This window comes from Mirounga angustirostris, unplaced genomic scaffold, assembly GCF_029215605.1.
Source record: "Mirounga angustirostris isolate CCGP_5_RB_7025 unplaced genomic scaffold, mMirAng1.0.hap1 SCAF_10, whole genome shotgun sequence".
NCBI classification, from domain to species: domain Eukaryota; kingdom Metazoa; phylum Chordata; class Mammalia; order Carnivora; family Phocidae; genus Mirounga; species Mirounga angustirostris.
The window spans coordinates 120810296-120836158 of NW_026991718.1; the positions used below are offsets into that span (position 1 = coordinate 120810296).

At 42.5% G+C, this 25863-nt stretch overlaps 1 protein-coding gene across 1 annotated transcript in view; it reads right to left on the reverse strand.

The window, feature by feature from the left end:
- The window catches only part of PTPRT (protein tyrosine phosphatase receptor type T), a 748756-nt gene that overhangs the window by 82943 nt on the left and 639950 nt on the right, over positions 1–25863 (reverse strand). Inside the window, exon 14 of the mRNA XM_064571786.1 lies at positions 6919–7109. Within this exon, the coding sequence (XP_064427856.1) occupies positions 6919–7109 (191 nt within the window). The remainder of the gene's footprint in view (positions 1–6918; positions 7110–25863) is intronic.

The following is a 25863-nucleotide window of genomic DNA, read 5'->3' on the forward strand; positions in this document are numbered from 1 at the left end:
GGCTCCAAATAGTGCAAGGTAGACAGTAGGCACTCAGTAAGTGTTTCTGTGCCAATGAAGTAGAAACATATACTATTAGGCTGCAGAAGTCCACCCTATGCAGTCAAGTATTTCACAGGAGGTAATATGGGGACCCAGGGATGGAAGAGTCTTGGCTAAGACCACCCAGCATGTCAGAACAGATCGAAAACCAAGTCTTGACTCTTGGTCGAGGGATTTTTCTCTGATACCATCTGGAAATTACTCACTTGTTTACAGAGGGCTCTCATATCAAATGCAGAAAATACTGTTTGTTGGATTACAATTATAAGTAGAAAATAAAAATAAGCTCAAAGGAAAACACTGAGTTAATAGTCTCGCCTACATGAGCTTTTTCCTGCTAGAAAATCTTTCAAGTCCAAACCCACATGGTTTACTGATGTCTTTGGGCCACCCTCTGGAAATGGCTCATTTTCTCCTTATTTTAACCCACAGGGAGTGGAGTGAAATGAGCAGGTGGAGTCCAAGTCTTCCCGTTTTGGTCACTGTGAGTCCCCAGAGTTGGAGAACAGCCATGGTTTCCCCTTTCATGACTGGGGCACCTGCTGCTAATTCCCCAGCCCCTCCCCAGAATCACTTTCACTCAAAAATTAAGGAAAGGGACCAGAATCTCTTAGGAGTCACCTGCCAGTGGATGTTCTGTGACTAATCTTATCAACTGAGGAGCGAAAAAGTTATGGGAGAAGCAGAAGGTCTACTCTGCCTCTGCTCAGGAGGCTCTGAGCAGAGAAGGGGGCACTGGGGTGTGGAGACCCCCCGTTCGAAGGCTGTCTGCCACTAGCCCCCACAGATGACTAGGAGAAACATGGCAACACTAGATGAAGCCAGACATGCATGCAGCATGTCTGTCCAGAGCTGGAGAATGAACAAATGTTTGCTCTTCATTAGGCTGCATCCTATTCCCCCCAGCTGTTCCTTGTTGCCTTAAATAGTCTTAATGGGGCTGTAATAACCAGATACCTTCTGGTTGCCCCACTGGGCTCATCATTCATTATGGTGACAGACTGCCCGGATTGGACTGGGATTAAAATGCTTCCCTTCTCTCCATGACAAAGTCACCTCCTCCTGTTGTTTCGCATCTTCTTTGAGCCTACTACTCTTCTGACCATGATGATGCCTGGGCTTACCAGGCTCACAGACAACCCTTCTCTCCAGCCAACATCTCCGAGCATGTTGGCAGGCTAGGGTTTTTGTTTTGCAACTGGGGAAGGTGGGAGAATCTGGGCTGGGAGAAATAGGACAGGGAGAAGGGAAGACTCTGCAGTCCAAGATCATGTGCAGAAGCCTCTTAGCTTCAATGTGGCTGGGTTCCATCGCCTCTGTGAGGGGATGTCACATGCTCCATGACATCAGATGTGACCAGCAGCAAGTAGAGTAGGTGAGGTGATGGGTCTGGGGGCACAGGCAGGACATGCACTGGGGACTCCATGGGTCTCCTTAGACCAGTGTCCCTTAACCTTGAAAGTACATTATAGTTACCAGGAGGGCTTAGAAAATACAGATTTCTGGATCCCACCTCCAGGAATTCTGATTTAATTGGTCTGAAGAACAACTTGGGCATTGGTGTTTTTAAAATTTCCCTATGTAATTCTAATGTGTGGCCGAGACTGAAAACCTCCAGGCCTCATATTTGTATGGGAGGTGCAGTTAATTTGCCTTAGGTCTCCTTGAGTTCCTGGGAACCCAGGGTCCCTGGTCAATCATGGTTGCTAGGACTTGAGATGTAACTATGGAGGGCAGACCCAGAAAGGGGTCCAGTGCGACTATCAATAGGAGGGAGATCCAGCTGGCCTGGACAATTAGTTCCTACCTAGGCTCACAAAATATGTGGGACATAAGCATTTTTTAGATCACTTGGACCAATCCCTTTTCCCTCATTGCATAAATATGGAAATGGAGGCCCAGAAAGGAGAATGACCTGGCCAAGGTCACCCAGATACTTAATGAAAGAGACAGGACTTGAATCCAGGTGTTTTGACTATTAACTCAGAACGATTCATACATGAATTCAAGTCATTGAACTTAAAATATATATATTGAGAGACTCAAGTTTACATGCCAAAGAGCATGAGCTGATTTTACGTCTCTACCTGAGAGAATGTGTGTGGGCTTGTCTGGGCTCTGGGCCCAGTCTCCTGGTTTGAGCAATTCCATCTTTTCCTTCAATTAGTGTCCTCGTCGCCTACCCGCCTACCTGCCCCTGGTCTCCCTGCTCTGATCTATGCCAGACAATTAAATCTAAAATGCTAATTCAACTTTAAAAAAATGCTGCTCCCTTCCATGGTTCCGCATGACCCCTAGAATAAAATCCAAATTCCTTAGCCTGACAAATGTCCCTTTGCTTCCCTACCCCAGCCCACTCCTTTGTGCAACAAACACAGTTTGTGTGCCAAACTGCTTCTGGTTCTCTTCACTCAACCTGCTATGTGTATCTCCATGCTGTAGCCTGGTCTAGTCCCTCTGCCCAGAACACCCTTCTTTGCTTTCATCTGATTATTCCTATTTCTCAAGCTTTGGTTTAGGCTTTATGTCTTCCAGAAAGCCAGTGGCCATCCATCCCCAGGCTAGGATGAATGCATGCCACTCCCAAGGGTTCCCATAGCACTTGACTGTGACATTTTGCCAAGATATTGAAGTGATCAGTTTATATGCCTGTGTCTAAGAATATGCTCTAAATTCTCCCAGAAGGCTAGGGCTCTATCTCTTCTCAGTTCCTAGAGCCTAGTACAACATCTGGTCTATGGAGAGTACTCACACATTGAGCTGAAATTCCACAAGGCTCAGTCCTTGGTTATCATCTCTGTCGATGCTCACTTGCTTCATGACTTTGAGCAGTCTTATGGCTTTAATATCATCTATATGACACTAAGTCCTGAAGTTTTCTCCCCAACTCACGCTTCTTTCTCAAATTCCAGACTCATATATCCAACTACCTACTATCCCTCTCCACTATCAAGTTTAATAGACATCTCAAACTCAGTTCAAAATTGAATTCCCAGTGTTCCATTGGCCCCAAGTCTGTTCTCCCCATGGCTTCCCCATATCCGTTAGTGATAACCCCATCCTTCCAGTGGCTCAGATAATAGCCCTGGAATCACTCTGGATTCCTCTCTTTCTTTCACACACCATGCCAATGTACTAGGAAATCCTGTTGGTTCTATCTGTAAGATATATTCAGAATCCAACCATTTCTCACCACCTCCATTGCCACACCTTGATTGTGTCGCCTTTGTCTCTCACCATGGCATTACTGCCATGGCCTCTGAACTGGTCTCCCTGATTTTACTCATGTCTTCCTATGTCTCTTCTCAACACAGTAGCTAGAAGGAGTATTGCAAAATAATGTCAGATGGCTATTTATCTTCTCAAATTTCTGCAGTGGCTTTCCATTTCATTCAGAGTAAAAGCCAAAGGCACTACATGGTCAGATCCCCCTTTACTTCTCCAATGTCATCTTATATTACTCTACTCATGTCACTCTTGGCCTCCTTGTACTCCCCTGATCTGGAACTTTCTTCCTCTAGATTTCTTCCACCATGTGTCTGCTCAAACCTTATCCTTTAATTAATGACTACCTTTCTACCCTATTTAATATTGGAACCCACTTACCTTATGTCCCTGGAATATACCATCTCCTTTCCTTTCTCCACCCTTTCTTTTTCCATGGTACTTGTGGAAGATTGTATCATCCAAAGATTGTATTTTCCAATATCTCCTGTTCTGCATTCTCTTTTAGAATCTTGCAAATGCCTCTCTATGCATCAAGAGATGGAGTCTAATTCCCCTTCCTTAGACTATAGGCAGTTATTACTTGCTTATGACCAATACAATGAGGTAATAGTGATGCTTTATGATGTTCAAGTCTAGGTCACAAGGGATGATGTACTTTCTACCTTATTAGCTAAGAGACTTGCCTTTGAAACTATGAGCTACCACGTAAGAAGTCCAACATCCTGAGGCTACCATGCTGTGAAGAAGCCCAGACCACCCGAAGAGGCCATGTGTAGGTGTTCCAGCTGGCAATCCTACTGAGATCCCAGCAGACAGCCTGCAGCAATCACTAGATATGAAAGGAAAGACACTTTCTGATGATTTCAGCCCCGGCCTTAGAGCCTTCCATGTCAAAGTTTCAGACACCAAGGAGCAGAAGCAGACCCAGTTGTGCCATGTTCAAATTTGTGACCCACAAAATCAATGAGCACAATACATTGTTTGTTTTGTGTCGCTAAGATTTGGGGTAGTTCCTAACACAGCAAATAGTCTGTTTCACTGTGTAACATACTACATGAGTGGGAGGAGGGGCAAAGGGAGAGAGAGGATCTTGAGCAGACTCCCCACTGAGCACAGAGCCCCATATGGGACTCGACCCCTGAGATCATGACCTGAGCTGAAATCAAGAGTCAGACACTGAACCAACTGAGCCAGCCAGCCGCCCCTGAGAGGTCAACTTGTCAAACCCACTCATTTGTATGAAAACAAAACAAAACAAAACAAAACAAAACAAACCTGAGCAGGAGCAACAGGCAAGAAAGAACACGTAGCATGTTGGTTTGACAGTAGGATTAGAGGCCCAGGAACCTTATGTCTACAACAGAGCATAGTCTTCAAGCAGACCTGTGACTCATATGCCTGTTATATAGATTCCAGACATCATGGGAGCTTTGATGATCAAAGTAACATCCAGCTCGAGTCTAGGAAAGGGGACGGGCACATTGTGGAAAGATTCCCATAAAGTAACGCTTCCCAATTAACCTCCAGTTAATCAGAAAATGTAACTAGAAGCTAAACATCCCAGATAACTGATTAATACAATTTGAACAGATTGAACGCAAGGCTGGTCTAGTTAGCGATGTTTCCGTTTGGGGTCTAAATGATGGAACAACATGCACAGTTTTCTCTCTTACTATGTAAGTGGACCGTTTCCAGGTTAGAAAGTTTAGAAAATTCAAAAAGGCACAAAAATAAATTTTAAAAATCAACCCAAATCCTATCACACAGGGATGGATACTTTCAAAAAAGATATCATTCTGGAAAGAAAAGTACTAAAGGAGTCAAATGTATTTGTATTTTTGTTTTCAGATGTTAGACCACAGGTTCTAGAATAGTGTTTCTCAGTCTTTGACTATTTGTTCCCCTTTTGGATAAGTCAGCTGTCTCCCTTAATGCTATTCAAACCTTAAAACAAATGAAATAGTAGGGCTGATGACCTATTAAACCATCATGACACTGAATGTGCCTTTACCAACAGCACTTTCTCTCCTGACATTCACTCGCCAGTCAGAGCTACATAGGTGTGCATAAGCACGTGTGTATAACACTTTCAGGGGCTGGGACTATTCAACAAAACCCCTAGGAAATAAGGCCCAGGGACGGGAGGTGATGAGACAATCTCCTTCAACTATTATCCCAATTTCCTCCAAAACTTATAGACTGAGCATATGAAAAATGCTCTTTTCCTTGGACCATATTTGAAATTAAATGTACATTCTCTTGAGCTGGTCATTACTCCTATCCATTGACATAAATGCTTTTGTTCTCATAAGTGTGTCAAACATGCCCCCTGCCACCATGTTTTATACTCTCCTAGTTTTAGGACCAGACCGGCCCCTTAGAAATCACCTTATCCAAACTCTCCACTCAACTAATAAAGAATCTCAAAACTCAGGGAGCAAAATGATATGCTAATATCACACGGTTTATTGTATTGGAATCTGGCTGTCTGGATCCCAGTTTAGCACAATTTCATGACCTCATACAGCTTGTGAAATACTGCTTTGTAAGCTTTTTCTCAGAATATAGTCTGAGAGATAAACTTAGTCTGCATTATCAAGAATTCCAAATGTGTAGAGTCTGAGTCAATGCGTCCCATTGCACACAGTGTAACTGAAGCAAGCATATTTGGGGCACATGCTGCATGTGAAATAAAAACCCACAAAAAAACTAGTACATATAACTCAGAGCCTGGCATACAGTAGATGCTCGAAAGATATTTTGGGAAGGAAGGAGGAGAGGGAGAGAGAGAGAGGAAAAGGAGAGTCAAAGAAAGAAATGCTTGTTTTCAGAGCTGGCTCCAGGAGGAGGCTTGCAAAATTCCTCTGGGGGTGTGAGGTGCTCTTTAGTTCAGGAAAACAACTTAATGAATTTTTCCTCCTATTTTACTTCACTCTTTGTAAAAGGTGAGGCCTAATGGGCAAGGCCTGAAACAAAAGGAGGGAGGCAGAGAAAGCTGAGTTGTTCTGCATAATAGTGAGGGGAGTGTAGGAATTCTTTTCCAGGCTGCTGGGAAGAAGAAGAAGAAAAAAAGGAAGATTTTGAGGACACCACAAAGGACTTTTGGTGGGGAGTGGACAGACATGTGTCAGGAGACCAGAACCTCAGGAGGACTTCTATTCAGGTACTTCCTGTACTTTGCTCCAGTCCTTCTCTTATTCCCCAAACCTCAGTAACAACCACTACTCACAAAGTCCTTTGCATTAGAGATGCTCTGGGGAGGGAGGAAAGGGATGAGCAGGGGTGAGGAGAAGGTACAGAGAGAGAGAAGACAGCAGACACCAGAGGTGACACTGACTTGGCAGGGGTGTGGGATGGGTGTTGAGCAGCAGAAGCAAGATAACGAGGCCAGAGCAAGTCTCCCAGAAATCACTGTTTTTTTTTTTTTTTTTTTTTTTTTACAATAGGTGGGATGGGGTTTGAGCCATTCTGTCTTCCTATTGCAGGAAAGTATGAGTGCAAACTGATTCAGTATGTCTGGGTGGGGACTGAGATGGTGCCTCTCCAGCATGCCCCCAAGTGATGCTGATGCTGCTGGTCTGGGGACCATACCTTGAGTAGCAAGGATTTAGCATCCATAAAACCTCTGCACCCCCGTTGGTCTCTTACCTCATATTCCTCCTTGAACCCGTAGCCCTGGCCTCTCTTCATCTGCGTGATGTGCTGTAGCAGGTCAGCCACCCGGATGGCGGGCTGGAACTGGTCCCGGGGATAGCTCATCTCCACGGGGTCGCAAGCCCGGTAGGGGTGAGTCTGGATCGTGAGGGTAGGCTGGGACAGCTCCCCACGGCTGCCATCTGCTTCAAAGAGAGGGAGGCAAAACACACATCACCTATGAGAGTTTTGCCCTCTGTCCTCCCTGCCTCCCCCAGGGCGGGGGGAACTAACTCAGGACTCAGGTGATCAGGAAGCAGCAGGAAGAACAAAGACGCACTGCTTCCCTTGCATGGCTGTGGAGGTCGATTTAAAAATCAAAACAACAAACCAACCAAAGAACACATAACCCTTTGGGTTTGTTTCTATTCCAAGGGTGCGTATCGGAGCAGAGACAAAATTCCAAGTTGGCTGTCATCCTCTGTCTGTCTCAGTCCTTGACAAGGGTGGTCTTGGCTAATCCTGGCCAATCCCAGAACAAGTGAGAAGCCAGATGGCTGTTTAGGAAGGAGGATGCCAGGAAATCATCTCTGGTGCCTGCCTGCAAGTGAGGAGAGAGCCCCAGGTCTCTGGAGATCAGAGCCTCGTGTCTGCTCCTGGTCCATTTGCCTACATCCTCGAGAGGAACTGAAGCCAGTTGTGGACCCCCAACCGGTAGCAGGGACGCTAACCCTCTCAGCTGCTCTCTCCAGCTGTGGGCTCTGCAACGGTGATCGCCTTCTGCTTATGGTCTAGTTTCCCCACTGCTTAACACTCTTGATCCAGGAGTGTCGCTGAACCTACCTGTTAGGTTAAGGAAGCCCAAACCTCTTCCTTTAGTCCTGCTAGCTTCTTCTCCCAGGCCTGGGTCCTATGCCCCATCTCCTTTCTCAAATCTCTCCTTGATAGAAGGTCTATGCTCTCCTTGGTAATAGTTTTCATACCCACTGAGCTGTGCTGACTGGTCTCTTGGGAAACCATTCTGCTGGGGCTAGATGTGAATCCCCCTGTTCCCTTTGTACCAGAACCACCACATTCTTGCCCTACTGACTCCCTGGCAAGCATATATTGCTGGTCTTTCAGGGCTAGTTTGTCTTTCTCACAACCATCTAGGCTTGGTTTCCCGCACCTCCTCCCAGAGACACGGACAGTCTATGCCCTAGAGCCTCCTGGTATGGCATGCACACGGTGAGAACTGCCATATTTGATGTGACTCTCCCCAGATTTTCAGGTCCCACAAGATACCCATGCAGACCCCATTTCAGTCTATGCCATGTTCACTCCCTGGGAGGCTTTAGCATATATTCCTGACTTGCTGCAACTTGTCTTTTCAAAATTCATGTTTCCTTTAGCTTGTCTGTCGCTCATGTCACAATAATCCCCCAGACATTGATTCTGTATATAAAAGTGAAATTTTCTATGTGACAGCAAGAGCAAAACTGTTCCAAGCAAGGAAAGGATTGCCAATGGAAAGATCTAGAGTGTACAGGTTTCTGTACAAGGAGGAAGGGCCTAGGTGAGATGTTAGCACAGCTTTCCTGACCACCCAGAAGAAAAATACTGCTTACTTCTTCTGGAATTGTAGGTAACAGGTAGTACATTTTCACTGGCATTGTTTCAATGTAGAGCTTTGCAAATGTGGGGGCTGCTCCTCTCCACCACACCCATGGGATCAGGAGTCAGATTTATTGAGAACTCACTCTCAACGTGCCAGGGATGTGGTAGGTACTCTCAATGTGCAGCACACAGATTTCACCCTCAAGACTTGATAGTCTGGTATGGCAGACAGGCCAGAAGAACCATCTAAAGCACAAGAACAGAAGCCGGAGAGGCCAAGCACATTGAGGGAAGAGCAAGGAGGCTGGGATGGAGAGAAGGTGGTGGGTGGAAATGTGAGTGGGCAAAGCTGTAAGAGTTGATGAGAGCTAGGTAAAAGAGGCTGTAAATGGGTGAGAATCTCCAAGCCAGTGGGCAGCTGCTGAAGGGTTTTAAGAAGAATTCCTCTCTTTAAGGACACACTATTTTGCTGCAGGTGTCCCAGCTGTCATAGATATGAGGCCTCCTTCCAGTGAACATCACTCCTGTGATGCTATGGTGGGTTGGGGATGGGGAAGGGGCACTTGAGTTTGCTTCTCTAGATGCTGCACTTCACGATCCCCAGGACAGCATGAGCTGGAGTCCGTGCCCAGAGCCCTGTGTCTCCCACCTAAACCACCAGCGCATATGGGGACAGATGTCTTCGGAGACCCGTGGTCTCCCAAAGGCCCTGGGGTGTGGCCTGCCTGGGATGCCTGCAGAGACAGGCATCTTCGGAATGGGCCCCTGGCAAATTTTGTGAGAGGCCAAATGTTCCCCAAACCAATATGGGTATTTTCCCTAAACACATTGCTAGACAGACTGTAAACTTGGTGTCAGCAAAACCAACACTGGAATGGAAAACAAATGCATTTGAAATTTAACAACTTGTATCGCTGTAACATTTGTCATAACTTCAACGCGGGTGCTAATGATGCTATGAAGACTCAGAACCAAGGGGCTTTCAAGGTTTATTAATTCAACTAGTTGGACTCCCTTTTCCAATGTATCTTACCTCACCTATTCCCTTATTAACCTCTGATAATGCAGAAGTGATGCCTTTTATCACACCCCATTTCACCAGACGCACTATACTTAATTTCCCGTCATTAGGTTTAATGAAAACCCAATTTCACAACTCACTTCTCTCAGGAACCTACAAGTAAAGCTACGTTTTTATCAGCCCCAATTAAAAAGCGTTATGATGCTCCTATTCGAGAGGGAGCCTTAAAAGTAATGTGCGATTGGGCTGCTAATTCAACAAGGGCGCTAGAATTCACATGCTGCTCATAAAATGTAACTCAAACCAGCTGGCCCAGGAAGAGAACACTGCTCATTTTTCTCCTCACTAGACCCTTAATTTTCATGCCATTTCAACTTCTCATGTATGGGTCTTGCATGTTTATTTATCACATAATCATATTTTGGATGTCTTCTGCACCTTTTCTATAGCTGTTGCCTAAGCCTGTGAATTCCCCTGCAACTTTTGTGGCTGCCTGCAAGGGGCTTGTGGGTGATACGAATGAGATGCCCGGATCACCACTGTCCCTCTTCCGGTTCCCCTCCCGTCTGGACTTGACCTATTTTTTTTACCCCCCCTGCTACCAGTCATTATTGATCTCCCTCTAGCTCCAGCCACATATTTCCAATTACTTCCTAAGAATTGCCACTCCAACTGGTTAATAAATATTTACTGAGTACCTATATTGTGCAAAGCACGGTGTTAGATTCCACGTACATACATACAGGAGGGTGGAGGAAAGTGTGTTCCGTGGGAGATAAGCACGCCACAGCCCTTGCAGGAAAGAAGAGATAAGGTGTACATCAACAAGTCTAACAAAGGTGGGAAGGGACAGGTGCCCAGGATGTGGGAGGGTGATGTGCTGTGGAGCTGTGAACCCCAGAAATGTTTCTCAAGCTTTAGGCACTCACACCCCAGCTCCGTGGTTTTTGCACATCAGCTCTGTCTGATAGAACTTCCCACAGTGATGGAAATGGTCCATATCTGTGTTGTGCAATATGACAGCCACTAACCACAAGTGGTTCCTGAGCATGCGAAATGTGGCTAATGTGACAGATGAACTGAATTTTAAGTTCTGTTTAATTTTAATTAATTTCAGTTTAAACATCCACATGTGGTTTATGGCTACTGTATTGGGCAGCACAGATTTCGAAAAGAAAAAGGGAAATAGCACTTGAGTCACATAATAGGGCAGAGAGGTCCATGGAAATACAATGCAAGCCATATAAGTTAATTTAAAATTTTTTTTAAAATTTAAATTCAATTAGCCAACATATAGTATATCATTAGTTCCAGATGTAGTGTTCAATAATTTATCAGTTGTATATATTACATCACCTGTCCTCCTTAATGCCCATCATGCAATTACCCCATCTGCCCACCCATCTCCCCTCCAGTAACCCTCAGCTGACCTCGGCCGCAGCAACTTCTTGCTAGACAAGTCTCCAAAGGCAAGGGAAACAAAAGCAAAAATGAACGATTGGGACTTCATCAAGATAAAAAGCTTCTCCATAGCAAAGGAAACAGTCAATAAAACTAAAAGGTAACCTATGGAATGGGAGAAGATATTTGCAAGTGACATACCAGATAAAGGGCTAGTATCCAAGACCTATAAAAAACTTCTCAAACTCAACACCCAAAAAACCAAGTGATCCAGTCAAGAAATGGACAGAAGACATGGAACAGACATTTCTCCAAAGAAGACATACAAATGGCCAACAGACACAAGAAAAAATGCTCCACATCACTTGGCATCAGGGAAATACAAATAAAATTTTCTTAGAGCAATATTAAGTAAGGTAAAAGGAACAAGTGAAATTAATTTCAATAATACATTTTATTTGATCCAATACACAAAATAGTATTTCAACATAGAGTCAGTATAAAATTATTAATGATATATTTTACACTCTTTATTCACACTAGAACTTTGAAATCCAATGTGTATTTTGCACTTACTTTAGTGTAGTCTTATTTCAATTCAGACTAGCCATATTTCCAGTGCTCAAAACCAACGGGTGATTGGTGGATGGTGCGGGTGGATATAAACTTACCCAGAGCCAAGTCAAGTCCTAAAGAGAGCTGATTTAGAGCTACAGTGAACTTCAAAGACACTGATCTAGTGGAAAGCAGCTCTAACACAGCACTGCCCGATAGGCCATTTTACGATGATGGTAGCGTTCTGTGTTGGCGCTCTTCAAGATGGTAGCCCCTAGCCACCTGTGGCTACTGAGCAACTGAAATGTGGCTTGTGTGACTCAGGAACTGAGTTTTACTTTACCTTAATTTCAATTTAAGTTTAAATAGCCACGTGTGGTCAGTAGCTGCTGTACTGAATAGTGCACATCTATATGATTATGTCTTAAAATTTTTCCCGCAACTTTCCACATTTTTAAATTTTATTTCATTATGGATGATAATCAAACATGAAATCATGGGTGCAATATGCCAGTTTTTGTTTCATGCTCACTGGAACGTTTACCTAACTATTTCAGAACTGGCCTGACCATGTCCCGTGAGAGGAGCATGATCTACCCCCTGAGAAACGCTGTGAGTCTGGGTCCCAGAATCAGACAGAATGGGGTTTGTATTTTTAATCAACCAGTTGTGGGCTGTGTGATCTTGGCCAAGCGACTACAGTTTCTGAGCTCAGGGTTTTCATCTGTAACACAGGGAAGGTGCATGTGAAGATTTGAGGACGATGCCTGGCTTCTGTTAAGCAGTGAAGAAACATTAGCCACTCTGATGTTGGACAAGCTCTGCTGATCAGCATGAGACAATCTCAGACCAGCAAGAGCATCTGGGGAGTCTTTTAGGCCCTCTTTCTTCTTTACTTCACGACACACTCCACGGCCATCTAAATATTTTAGTCCATTCCTGCACGACTATTCCATCAGGTTCCTCATGGGTCTTTCTGCCTTCACAGTTTTTTTTTTTAATTTTTTTATTGTTATGTTAATCCCCATACATTACATCATTAGTTTTTGATGTAGTGTTCCATGATTCATTGTTTGTGCATAACACCCAGTGCTCCATGCAGAACGTGCCCTCTTTAATACCCATCACCAAGCAAACCCATCCTCCCACCCCCTCCCCTGTAGAACCCTCAGTTTGTTTTTCAGAGTCCATCGTCTCTCATGGTTCGTCTCCCCCTCCGATTTCCCCCCCTTCCTTCTTCCCCTCTTGCTATCTTCTTTTTTTTTTTCTTAACATATATTGCATTATTTGTTTCAGAGGTACAGATCTGTGATTCAACAGTCCTGCACAATTCACAGTGCTCACCATAGCACATACCCTCCCTAGGGTCTATCACCCAGCCACCTCCCACTCCAGCTACCCTCAGTTTGTTTCCTGAGATTAAGAATTCCTCATATCAGTGCCTTCACAGTTCTTTTTACACAACTTTGATCAAGTCATTCATCTTAGCAGAAGCCTCCACAGAGTCCAGACAGAATTTCTTCACTAGCCAACCAAATTCCTATGTTTTCTATTTCTTATTTCATCAATCACAATTCCTCTCCATCCATGTGCCCATTAAGGCAGGAGAGCATGAAGAATGGATGGGTAAACATCTGGAGACTGCTTGCTGAGAGGGGAGAGTCTGAGCCCAGAAAGAAAGTTGAGGTGGGGATGAGGCTGGCTCACCTGCTCAGAGTGGAGACCTGATTAGCACAAACACAGTGGGTGCTGTGCCAATAGCAGGTGTCAGGGTCAAAACACGGAACCTGAAGATAAAATCTGGCTTCAAATATGAAGTTCAACTCTCTAGCTATGAGATGTCAGGTAAGTTACTAAGATCTTTATTTGTAACTGGCATTAGAGATGGAGATGACCATCATCATCATCATCTAAGAAGGTCGCTGTAACTTGTTAAATGGGGTCCATTGGAAGAAGCCTCAAGGTGGCACCTGGCTAGCAGGCAATGCCTCATCCTACCAAATATCAGTAAAGCCTCAAGAAAATAAACTTGTAATAGCATTGAAATCTAAGTCTGTGAACTAAACTAGCATCAGAATTTGGGAGGAATATCCATTAATCATGTCAGTATCACACTGCCTATATGCATGAAGATGAAGAATTTTGTCAAAATTTCTTAAGCATCTCTGAAATTGTATAAAATCACCTTTCACCTGATTCAATGTAGGGGAAGTTTCCCTCTAGAGTGAAAGAGATTGCAATTTCTTTGGTGAAGCATCAGATGAAGTAGTTGGCTTGTGTTCAGGAGCCACGTTGTAAGAGAAATTTATTCTGTATTTCCAAATTCTGGACTTCAACTAGGAGAAGTGTATAGATTTGTGACCCCTGAGGCACAGTAGATCCACACCCCCATCTCACATCCACTCTGGATGTGCTCTCACTCAATGGAACAGTAGATGAGCTAATCTTCTCTTCAAATATGAACCTCACAGTCAGTACCCTTCCAGCCCTGGCATCTGGCAACCACTGCTCTGCTTTCTGTTGTAATAGTTGTTTTTTCTGGAATGTAACGTATATGTAATCATACAGTACATAGTGTTTTGCAACTGTTTTTTCACTTAGCAGGAAGCTTTTGAGGTTCTTCACGTTGTTGCACGTAGCAGTAATTTGTTTCAGTTGCTACACATCCTCACCAACACTTGTTTGGTAAGGTTTTATTACTTTTAGGTAAATTTTTATTAATTTTAGGCATTCTAGTGGTTGTATAGTAGGATCTCATTGTCATTTAAATTTGTATATTTTTATGTACCTATTTGACATTTATTTTCTTTCTTTGGGTGAGGTGTCTGTTCAAATCTTCTGCCCAATTTTTTTTATCTTATTATCTTATTACTTTATTTATTTATTTATTTTTATTCTTATGTTAATCCCCATACATTACATCATTAGTTTTAGATGAAGTGTTTCATGATTCATTGTTTGTGCATAACACCTGGTGCTCCATGCAGAATGTGCCCTCCTCAATACCCACCACCAGGCTAACCCATTCTCCCACCCCCCTCCCCTCTAGAACCCTGTTTGTTTTTCAGAGTCCATCGTCTCTCATGGTTCGTCTACCCCTCCAATTTCCCCCACTTCATTCTTCCCCTCCCGCTACCTTCTTCTTCTTCTCTTTTTTTTCTTAACATATACTGCATTATTTGTTTCAGAGGTACAGATCTCAGATTCAAAAGTCTTGCACAATTCACAGTGCTTACCAGAGCACATACCCTCCCCAGTGTCTATCACCCAGTCACCCCATCCCTCCCACCCCACCCCGCACTCCAACAACCCTCAGTTTGTTTCCTGCAATTAAGAATTCCTCATATCAGTGAGATCATATGATACATGTCTTTCTCTGTTTGACTTATTTCAATCAACATAATACCCTCCAGTTCCATCCACGTCATTGCAAATGGCAAGATCTCATTCCTTTTGATGGCTGCATAATATTCCATTATATATATATAAATATATATATACATATATATATACCACTTCTTCTTTATCCATTCATCTGTCGATGGACATCTTGGCTCTTTCCACAGTTTGGCTATTGTGGACATTGCTGCTATAAACATCGGGGTGCACGTACTCCTTCGGATTCCTACTTTTGTATCTTTGGGGTAAATACCCAGTAGTGCAATTGCTAAATCATATGGTAGTTCTATTCTCAACTTTTTGAGGAACCTCCATACTGTTTTCCAGAGTGGCTGCACCAGCTTGCATTCCCACCAACAGTGTAGGAGGGTTCCCCTTTCTCCGCATCCCCGCCAACATCTGTCATTTCCTGACTTGTTAATTTTAGCCATTCTGACTGGTGTGAGGTGGTATCTCATTGAGGTTTTGATTTGGATTTCCCTGATGCCGAGCGAGATTGAGCACTTTTTCATGTGTCTGTTGGCCATTTGGATGTCTTCTTTGGAAAAATGTCTGTTCATGTCTTCTGCCCATTTCTTGATTGGATTCTTTGTTCTTTGGGTGTTGAGTTTGATGAGTTCTTTATAGATTTTGGATACTAGCCCTTTATCTGCTATGTCATTTGCAAATATCTTCTCCCATTCTGTCGGTTGTCTTTTGGTTTTGTTGACTGTTTCCTTTGCTTTGCAAAAGCTTTTTATCTTGATGAAGTCCCAAGAGTTCATTTTTGCCCTTGCTTCCCTTGCCTCTGGCGATGTTTCTAGGAAGAAGTTGCTTCGGCTGAGGTCAAAGAGGTTGCTGCCTGCGTTCTCCTTTAGGATTTTGATGGACTCCTGTCTTACACTGAGGTCTTTCAACCATTTGGAGTCTATTTTTGTGTGTGGTGTAAGGAAATGGTCCAGTTTCATTCTTCTGCATGTGGCTATCCAATTTTCCCAACACCATTTGTTGAAGAGACTGTCTTTGTTCCATTTGACATTCTTTCCTGCTTTGTCAAAGATGAGTTGATCATAGAGTTGAGGGTCCATTTCTGGGCTCTCTATTCTGTTCCATTGATCTCTGTGTCTGTTTTTGTGCCAGTACCATGCTGTCTTGATGATGACAGCTTTGTAATAGAGCTGGAAGTCCAGAATTGTGATACCGCCGGCTTTGCTTTTCTTTTTCAACATTCCTCTGGCTATGCGGGGTCTTTTCTGGTTCCATACAAATTTTAGGATGATTTGTTCCATTTCTTTGAAAAAAGTGGATGGTATTTTGATGGGGATTGCATTGAATGTGTAGATTGCTCTAGGTAGCATTGACATCTTCACAATATTTGTTCTTCCAATCCATGAGCATGGAACGTTTTTCCATTTCTTTGTGTCTTCCTCAATTTCTTTCATGAGTATTTTATAGTTTTCTGAGTACAGATCCTTTGCCTCTTTGGTTAGATTTATGCCTAGGTATCTTATGGTTTTGGGTGCAATTGTCAATGGGATCGACTCCTTAATTTCTCTTTCTTCTGTCTTGTTGTTGGTGTATGGAATGCCACTGACTTCTGTGCATTGATTTTATATTCTGCCACTTTACTGAATTCTTGTATGAGTTCTAGCAGTTTTGGGGTGGAGTCTTTGGGGTTTTCCACATAAAGTATCATATCATCTGCAAAGAGTGAGAGTTTGACTTCTTCTTTGCCGATTTGAATGCCTTTGATTTCTTTTTGTTGTCTGATTGCTGTGGCTAGGACTTCTAGTACTATGTTGAATGCAGTGGTGATAGTGGACATCCCTGCCGCGTTCCTGACCTTAGGGGGAAAGCTCTCAGGTTTTCCCCATTGAGAATGATATTCGCTGTGGGTTTTTCATAGATGGCTTTTATGATATTGAGGTATGTACCCTCGATCCCTATACTCTGAAGAGTTTTGATCAAGAAAGGATGCTGTCCTTTGTCAAAAGCTTTTTCTGCATCTATTGAGAGGATCATATGATTCTTGTTCTTTCTTTTGTTAATGTATTGTATCACATTGATTGATTTGCGGATGTTGAACCAACCTTGCAGCCCAGGGTTAAATCCCACTTGGTCGTGGTGAATAATCCTTTTAATGTACTGTTGGATCCTATTGGCTAGTATTTTGGTGAGAATTTTTGCATCCATGTTCATCAGGGATATTGGTCTGTAATTCTCCTTTTTGATGGGGTCTTTGTCTGGTTTTGGGATCAAGGTAATGCTGGCCTCATAAAATGAGTTTGGAAGTTTTCCTTCTGTTTCTATTTTTTGGAACAGTTTCAGAAGAATAGGTATTAATTCTTCTTGAAATGTTTGGTAGAATTCCCCTGGGAAGCCATCTGTCCCTGGGCTTTTGTTTTTTGGGAGATTTTTGATGACTGCTTCAATTTCCTTAGTGGTTATAGGTCTGTTCAGGTTTTCTATTTCATCCTGGTTCAGTTTTGGTAGTTGATACATCTCTAGGAATGCATCCATTTCTTCCAGGTTATGTAATTTGCTGGCATAGAGTTGCTCATAATATGTTCTTATAATTGTTTGTATTTCTTTGGGGTTGGTTGTGATCTCTCCTCTTTCATTCATGATTTTGTTGATTTGGGTCATTTCTCTTCTCTTTTTGGTAAGTCTGGCCAGGGGTTTATCAATCTTGTTAATTCTTTCAAAGAACCAGCTCCTAGTTTCGTTGATCTGTTCTACTGTTCTTTTAGTTTCTATGTCATTGATTTCTGCTCTGATTTTTATTACTTCTCTTCTCCTGCTGCGTTTAGGCTTTATTTGCTGTTCTTTCTCCAGCTCCTTTAGGTGTAGGGTTAGGTTGTGTACTTGAGACCTTTCTTGTTTCTTGAGAAAGGCTTGTATTGCTATATACTTTCCTCTTAGGACTGCCTTTGCTGCATCCCAAAGATTTTGAATAGTTGTGTTGTCATTTTCATTGGTTTCCATGAATTTTTTAAATTCTTCTTTAATTTCCTGGTTGACCCATTCATTCTTCAGTAGGATGCTCTTTAGCCTCCATGTATTTGAGTTCTTTCCGACTTTCCTCTTGTGATTGAGTTCTAGTTTCAAAGCATTGTGGTCTGAAAATAGGCAGGGAATGATCCCAATCTTTTGGTACCGGTTGAGACCTGATTTATGACCTAGGATGTGATCGATTCTGGAGAATGTTCCATGGGCACTAGAGAAGAATGTGTATTCCGTTGCTTTGGGGTGGAATGTTCTGAATATGTCTGTGACGTCCATTTGGTCCAGTGTGTCATTTAAAGTCTTTATTTCCTTGTTGATCTTTTGCTTAGACGATCTATCCATTTCAGTGAGGGCGATGTTAAAGTCCCCCACTATTATTGTATTGTTGTTGATGTGTTTCTTTGCTTTTGTTATTAATTGCCTTATATAATTGGCTGCTCCCATGTTAGGGGCATAGATATTTACAATTGTGAGATCTTCTTGTTGGATAGATCCTTTAAGTATGATATAGTGTCCTTCCTCATCTCTTATTACAGTCTTTGGTTTAAAATCTAATTTGTCTGATATAAGGATTGCTAACCCAGCTTTCTTTTGGTGTCCATTAGCATGGTAAATGGTTTTCCACCCCCTCACTTTCAATCTGGGGGTGTCTTTGGGTCTAAAATGAGTCTCTTGCAGACAGCATATCGATGGGTCTTGTTTTTTAATCCAATCTGATAGCCTGTGTCTTTTGATTGGGGCATTTCGCCCATTTACATTCAGGGTAACTATTGAAAGATAGGAATTTAGTGCCATTGTATTGCCTGTAAGGTGACTGTTACTGTATATTGTCTGTGTTCCTTTCTGGTCTATGTTGCTTTTAGGGTCTCTCTTTGCTTAGAGGACCCCTTTCAAGATTTCTTGTAGAGCTCGTTTTGTGTTTGCAAATTCCTTTAGTTTTTCTCTCCTTCAATTTTCAATGACAGCCTAGTTGGATATAGTATTCTTGGCTGCATATTTTTCTCATTTAGTGCTCTGAATATATCCTGCCAGTCCTTTCTGGCCTGCCAGGTCTCTGTGAATAGGTCTGTTGCCAATCTAATGTTTCTACCCCTGTAGGTTACATATCTCTTCTCCCGAGCTGCTTTCAGGATTTTCTCTTTGTTTCTGAGACTCGTAAGTTTTCCTATTAGATGTTGGGGTGTTGACCTATTTTTATTGATTTTGAGAGGGGTTCTCTGTGCTCCCTGGATTTTCATGCCTGTTTCTTTCCCCAAATTAGGGAAGTTCTCTGCTATAATTTGCTCCATTATACCTTCTGCCCCTCTCTCTCTTTCTTCTTCTTCTGGGATCCCAATTATTCTAATGTTGTTTCGTCTTATGGTATCGCTTATCTCTCGAATTCTGCCCTCGTGATCCAATAGTTGTTTATCTCTCTTTTTCTCAGCTTCTTTATTTTCCATCATTTCATCTTCTATACTACTGATTCTCTCTTCTGCCTCATTTATTCTAGCAGTTAGCACCCCCATATTTGATTGCACCTCATTAATAGCCTTTTTGATTTCTACTTGGTTGGATTTTAGTTCTTTTACTTCTCCAGAAAGGGTTTCTCTAATAACTTCCATATTTTTTTCAAGCCCAGCTAGTATCTTTAAAGTGATGATTCTGAACTCTAGATCTGACATCGTACTAATGTCCGTATTGAGTAGGTCCCTGGCAGTCGGTACTCCCTCTTGTTCTTTTTGTTGAGGTGATTTTTTCCGTCTTGTCATTTTGTACAGAGGAGAATAGATTAATGAGAGAACAAAATACTAGCAGAGTAACCACGTCCCCAGAAAATATACTCTAAACAAATCAGAAAAGACCTGAGGCAGTGGGATAAGAAAGGGAAAGAGAGAAAAAAGAAAAAGAAAAAAAAGAAAAAGATAAAGATAAAAACAAAAACAAACAAAACAAAACAACAACAACAAAAAACCAGAATGTGATCAAATATGATCAGGATGGTATATAGATCAGTGCCACACACTAGATTTGGGGTGTATTTTGGTCTTTTAGAAGAAAGTGCCTCCCAAAATTTTAAAGAAAGAAAAATTTATATATGTACAAAAATAAGGGTTGATATGATGAAGGGATGGAATATGACTGTAAAGATGGAAATTATAAAAAATTTTATAAAGGGAATTGATAAGAAGTTGTTTGAAAAAAGAAAGAAAAGGATTTAAAAAAAGAAAAAAGAAAAAGAAAAAAAAAGGGAGAGGATGTGATCAGGCAGGGGAATAGAAAACACCATATACTAGAGATTTAGGGTATATTTTAATCTGTTAGAAGAAACTATCTCAAAATTTTAAAGAGAGAACAACTTATATATATAAGCCAAAAATATGGGTAACTACTATGAAGGGATAGAATATGACTCTAAAAATGAAAAATAAATTTTTTTTTAAAAAAAAAGGGATTGATAAGGTGTTGGTTGAAAAAGGGAAAAAGAAAAATTCAAAAAGAAATAAAAAGACAAAAAGACAGTTAAAAAAAAAATTAACTTTGAAAGACTAAAGAATCATGGTAAAAAAGCCATGAATTCTATGTGCAGTAGTCCCCTAGCGCTGGAGTTCTGCCGTTCTCAGTGATCGGTAAACTTGGTCTTGGCTGGCTGTTCTCGCTGATCTTCTGGGGAGGGGCCTGTTGCCGTGGTTTCCAAATGTCTCTGCCGGAGGCGGAAGTGCCCCGCCCTTGCCCCCTCCTGGCTAAGTAATTTGCTCGGGTTTGTTCTCTGGGGCTTTTGTTCCCTGAGAGCTTTCCGTACAGCTTTGGAGGTGGAGAGTGAAAATGGCGGCCTCCCAATCTCCGCCCCAGAGGAGCTGAGAACTCAGGGCCCGCTCCTCAGTGAGCCCCCAGAGAAAAGCCGTCAGTCACTCCCGTCTCCCCGGTCTCCGGCCGCACTCTGTGCTCGCCCGTCCTGTGACCGCGCGTTTCTATCTCTGGCACCCGACCCCGGGTGGAGTCTCCAAACCAGGCAGATCCCTTCAGTGCATTCCCGCGTGGCTCCTCCCAGGGGAGGAAGGTGAGTCTCCCCGGATCTGCCGCTTGTTGGGTCCCCGCTGGAGGAGCAGGGGCCCGACTGTGCCGCGGATCACGGTTTATGGCAACCCCGAGCTGAGAGCCCGCGCCTGGACTCCGCCTCTGCAGCCGGCTTCCCTGCTCCGTCACCTGAGAGCTCTGCCACACTCAGGCACCCCCGGTCTTTCTGTGACCCCGAGGGTCCTGAGACTACACTGTCCCGGAGGGTTCCACCCCCTGCTTAGCCACCAGAGTGACGTCCCTCGGCGGAGCGGACTTTTAAAAGTTCCGATTTTGTGCTCCGCGGCTCTATCACTTGCCAGAAGCGGGCGACGGAGGCCCCTCCCCCGCCGTCTATCCTCCCGAATATCGCCTCGGATTCACTTCTCCGCACGTCCTACCTTCCAGAAAGTGGTCACTTTTCTGATGAGAGAGTTGTTGCTCTTCTTTTCTTCGATCTCCTGTTGAGTTTGTAGGTGTTCAGAATGGTTTGATCCCTATCCAGCTGAATTCCTGAGAGGAGACGAAATCCAGGTCTCCTACTCCTCCGCCATCTTGCTCCGCCCCCTTATTATCTTATTATTGAGCTGTATTGGTTGAGTTGTATTGAGTTGTATTATTGGTTATGTTATTATTGAGTTGTAATCTGGATACAAGCCCTTTATCATAAAAATGTTTTGGAAATCCTTACTCCTAGTCTGAGGTTTGCCTTTTTATTTTCTTAATAGTGTCTTTTGAAAAGAAAAAGTTTTAATTTTAATCAGGTTGAATTTATCAATTATCTTCTTTTATGGTTTGTTATTTTTTTGTTTTGTTTTCTCCAAGAAATCTCTGCCTTAAGGCCACAAATATTTTCTCCTATGTTTTCTTCTACCTTCTCTCTGTTAACTCTGACCAAATGTATAGGGTTGAACTTGTAAAACTAATAGTAAGTACAGTGCCACCCCACTGTGCCACACTTTGAGGAGATGAAATGGACATTATATACTTGGTAACTGACAGTGATCCACTTTGTTATGTGAAGTAACACTAGCCTGAAGAATAGAAAAGAAACACTTCACCATTTTCTAATTTCCTTTTCTGGGCTCCAAGAATCAAAGACTAAGCAACCAAATATGGGGGGCTGGGCATCTCTGAGCCCTTTCTTCCCCTCAATCACATTCACTGGTGTCTCTGACATGGCAAAGACAAAAGAAGGTGGATAAAGACCTTTATACCCCAGAAAGCAGATTCAGTATTGGGGAAAAAAACTGGGAGAAGAGCAGTCATGGGGAAGGTGATTTCTGGATTCACTTGCCCCTTCTGATAAAGAGATCAGTCCTCCTCTTTGTGGGGAGAACATGAATTCCTTCCTCCACAGCAGTCACATCAGATGGAGGGATGGTGTCAGATAGTTTGCAGAGGGATGGGGGCTCTGAACATCCATTACTCCGCCTGCTTAAGCCACAGAAAAAGGGTTCCCACCAGCGGGGTGGTGAGGACAAACAATGAGAATCTGCCTGTTCTGTTTGCAGGAAACACCAGTCCTGGAGAGATCTCTCCTCTTTTTTAAAGGTCAGTAAATTGTTCTAAAGGTAGAACAATTTACCATATTAAAAATAAGGAGAATGACACTCTGAAGGCTGAGAAAAATAAATTATCAGAAGAGAAAAATCAGCCAGTGTTGACTATTTCCCTAACCACCATCTCCTACCTTCTTCCTTTCTGGCAGAACCCTCAAATTAGTTTAGGTATCCACACATTTTCCATGTGACTCAGGTGGATGACCCACCCTATTCCTAGATCTAGAGGCAAATCCTGATTTCTTTGAGCCAATCAGGTGCTCTTAACCTCTTTGCCAATTTTTCAAAAATTTTTAGTGAGATAGGAGGGGGTTTCTATTAAGGAGCTTCTAGGAAAAGTTCCCTTGCTTCTAAGATTATTCCAGTTGCCCCTCTCTCCCATTGGACATTACACCATTTGTGGGTTTGAGGCTTGGAACTACTAAAGCAATCCTGTATCCATGAGGATAGACAAGCTGTAGGCAATGCCAACATGACAGGGCAAAGTGGGGAGCTTATCAGGACTTGGGTCCTTGATGACACTCTTGGGCATCTCATTCACCCAACCCTGGAGCCTACTCTAACTCTTGCCTTCCAGTTCTGTGAGTGAACACATTTATTTATTGTTTAAGCCAATTTGTTTTTTTCCCCATCACTGGTAACTCAACCTACACAGCAGAAAACAGAAATGCCTTTTAGATTGCATGCATTTTATTGGAAACACAATGCAAGAAAACACAGAAGAATAAAAGAAGCAGAAGATGAATGAGAACAGATTTTTCAAAATGTGGGTCAAGAAGCAACTAGGAAAAAAACTCACTGGGTGAGAAAAGGGAAGATTGTAAGGAAACCAAAATGCAATAAGCATTATTAAAGTGGACACTGGAGTCTGTAATGAGAATAAGCAACAGGCAGAGACTTGAGGTTTAACCTGCAGGGGACTGAGAACCAGGAGACTTCCATGTCCTGCGTACCTATCTGCTCAAGCGTGCTCACGTGTTCAGGCACCAAAAAGTCATTTTCAGAGAACAGAAAACAGACACAGAAAAGACAGATAACTGGTGTTACTAAAGAAGATAACAGAATAAATGACACAGAAGCAATAATAAGGGGTATTTGTAAAAATAGCTCTTTGGCAGAATAAAACAGCAATCTTCAAATGTAAAAAGTTCTCTGTGTACAGCTTAAAAGAGAACAAATCTCCTGATGCTTCTGCTTAAATACTAAGGATGAAGAAGCACTTAGATAAACATCTAGGCTAGAAAAAAAATGGTTATATATAAAGGAAAAGAAACTATGCTAACTCTATTTTCTGTTGCCCAAATTTAAATGCCAGAAAGTAACGGAAGAAAGTTTTTGAGGGAAAAAGGCTGTGACCCCCCCAAATTATACACTGACATAAGTTGTTTTTTCATTTGTGAAGCTCTAGAAAGACATCCCCTGCTACACAAAGATTCAGAAATTATATCTGCTTTGATTCTTTTCCAGAGGCTTGGGGAGGTGGAGAAATAAGGGGAAAAAAATAAAAAGTAAAAACCCTGTGAGATTGAAGGAAATCATGTTATAAGATAATTGATTTGTTCAACACTGAAGCCAGTTAAACATAGATAGGAGCAGAAAAATCAAAACAAATATGAATAAAAAAGAATGAACTACAAAAAAGAATTCTTAAAGAGAACATACGTAAAAATGTCTGACATAAAAATTCTTGGCTAAAATCTGAAATTTTACCAACAAAAAGGAGTGGGTGACTGATACATCACCAGAAGTAAAAGTGTTAACAACTGCTTCATCTTTCATACATCATGGATAGCTGACACATACTATTTTAGTTTTGATCTTAGTTCAAGGATCTAACTTCAAGCATGGATGTGCATATCTAAGTGTGTGTGTGTGTGTGTGTGTTTAAGCTGAAGGTATCAATTAGTAGAATAAAAACAAGGGTGGACAGCTTTCAAACAGAGGCAAAAACCAAGCAAAACAAAGCAAACCCTGGGTCTGGGGTCCACAGCTAGACAACTTGGGTGATAAACAAACTGCAAACATAGAAACCAACAATACAAAACATTACAAAACCTCCTGTTCTGACAAGCAAATGAGAAACCATGCTATGGAGGTATTTTCATAATCCAAGACACATGAATTCCCCCAGAACCAAACCGCTTCCACTAACAATGAACTCAGAGTGGGAAAATAAAACATAAAGAAAGACAAGCCATGTGAGGAAGCTCATGCCTGTGAGGGCGAGGTGGAGGACATGGTACCAAGAGAAATATGCCTCCCAAGAATTGAAAATAATACAACCACCAAAGAGGCCATAAAATAAAGACATTTAGATTAATTAAAGAGAAAATGGGAGGACTTGGAACCACAGCAATAACGCAGCACATCATGGGAAAAGGATGAATGGATTTGAAAAGTACAAACTTCACTTTGAGAGATGAAAAATACTCATTGAAAGTAGAAAATAATAAATATAAGAACAGCTGTTAATGGAACACAATGGAAGATAAACACAGAGACTGATGAAAAGCAAAAGCTGGTTTTTTCCTTTGAAAACATCAATAAATTAGACAAACTTCTGCCAAACATGATTAAGAAAAAAAAAAAAGAGACACAAATAAGCCACTTGGCAGTTGCTAGAGATTGGTGGAGCACTTTTATTGCATGTGGACTGGCAAGTGAGTAAATGCCTGGGAAGACCAGGAAGCCCATCTGAAGACTACGATGGATGTGGCCGGGGCCGGAAGTGCCGTATCAGCCCATCACCGGGGCACCAGCGTTTTTTATTTTATTTTATTAATTAATTAATTTATTTATTTTTAAAAGATTTTATTTATTTATTTGAGAGAGAGAATGAGATAGAGAGAGCATGAGGGGGGGAGGGTCAGAGGGAGAAGCAGACTCCCCGCTGAGCAGGGAGCCCAATGCGGGACTCGATCCCAGGACCCCAGGATCATGACCTGAGCCGAAGGCAGTCATTTAACCAACTGAGCCACCCAGGCGCCCCACCAGCGTTTTTTAAACACGAGGTTTTATTTTGAGATAACTGTAAATTCACATGCAGTCTTGAGAAATAATGCAGAGAGGTCCCTTACACCTTTCCTGTGGTTTTCTCCAACATCAATGTCTTGTAGAACCACAGCACCACCTCACAGTCAGGAAGCCGACGTAGACACAGTCACTGAGTGTATTCAGATTCCACCCGTTTCCACACACTTGTGCATGCGCGAGCGTGTTTCCTTCTCTACAATGTTATCACATATGTAGATTCCTGTGACTACTACCACAGCCAAAATGCAGAAGCAGTTTGGGTGCAACAATCCTTCGCATAAGAGAACACTAGCCTTTGAGTTCCTCTATTGTCTCTGGGCTGAGGGCTGGTTACTGGACCCTGCGTGACTATTGCAGTAATTAAAAAAACCT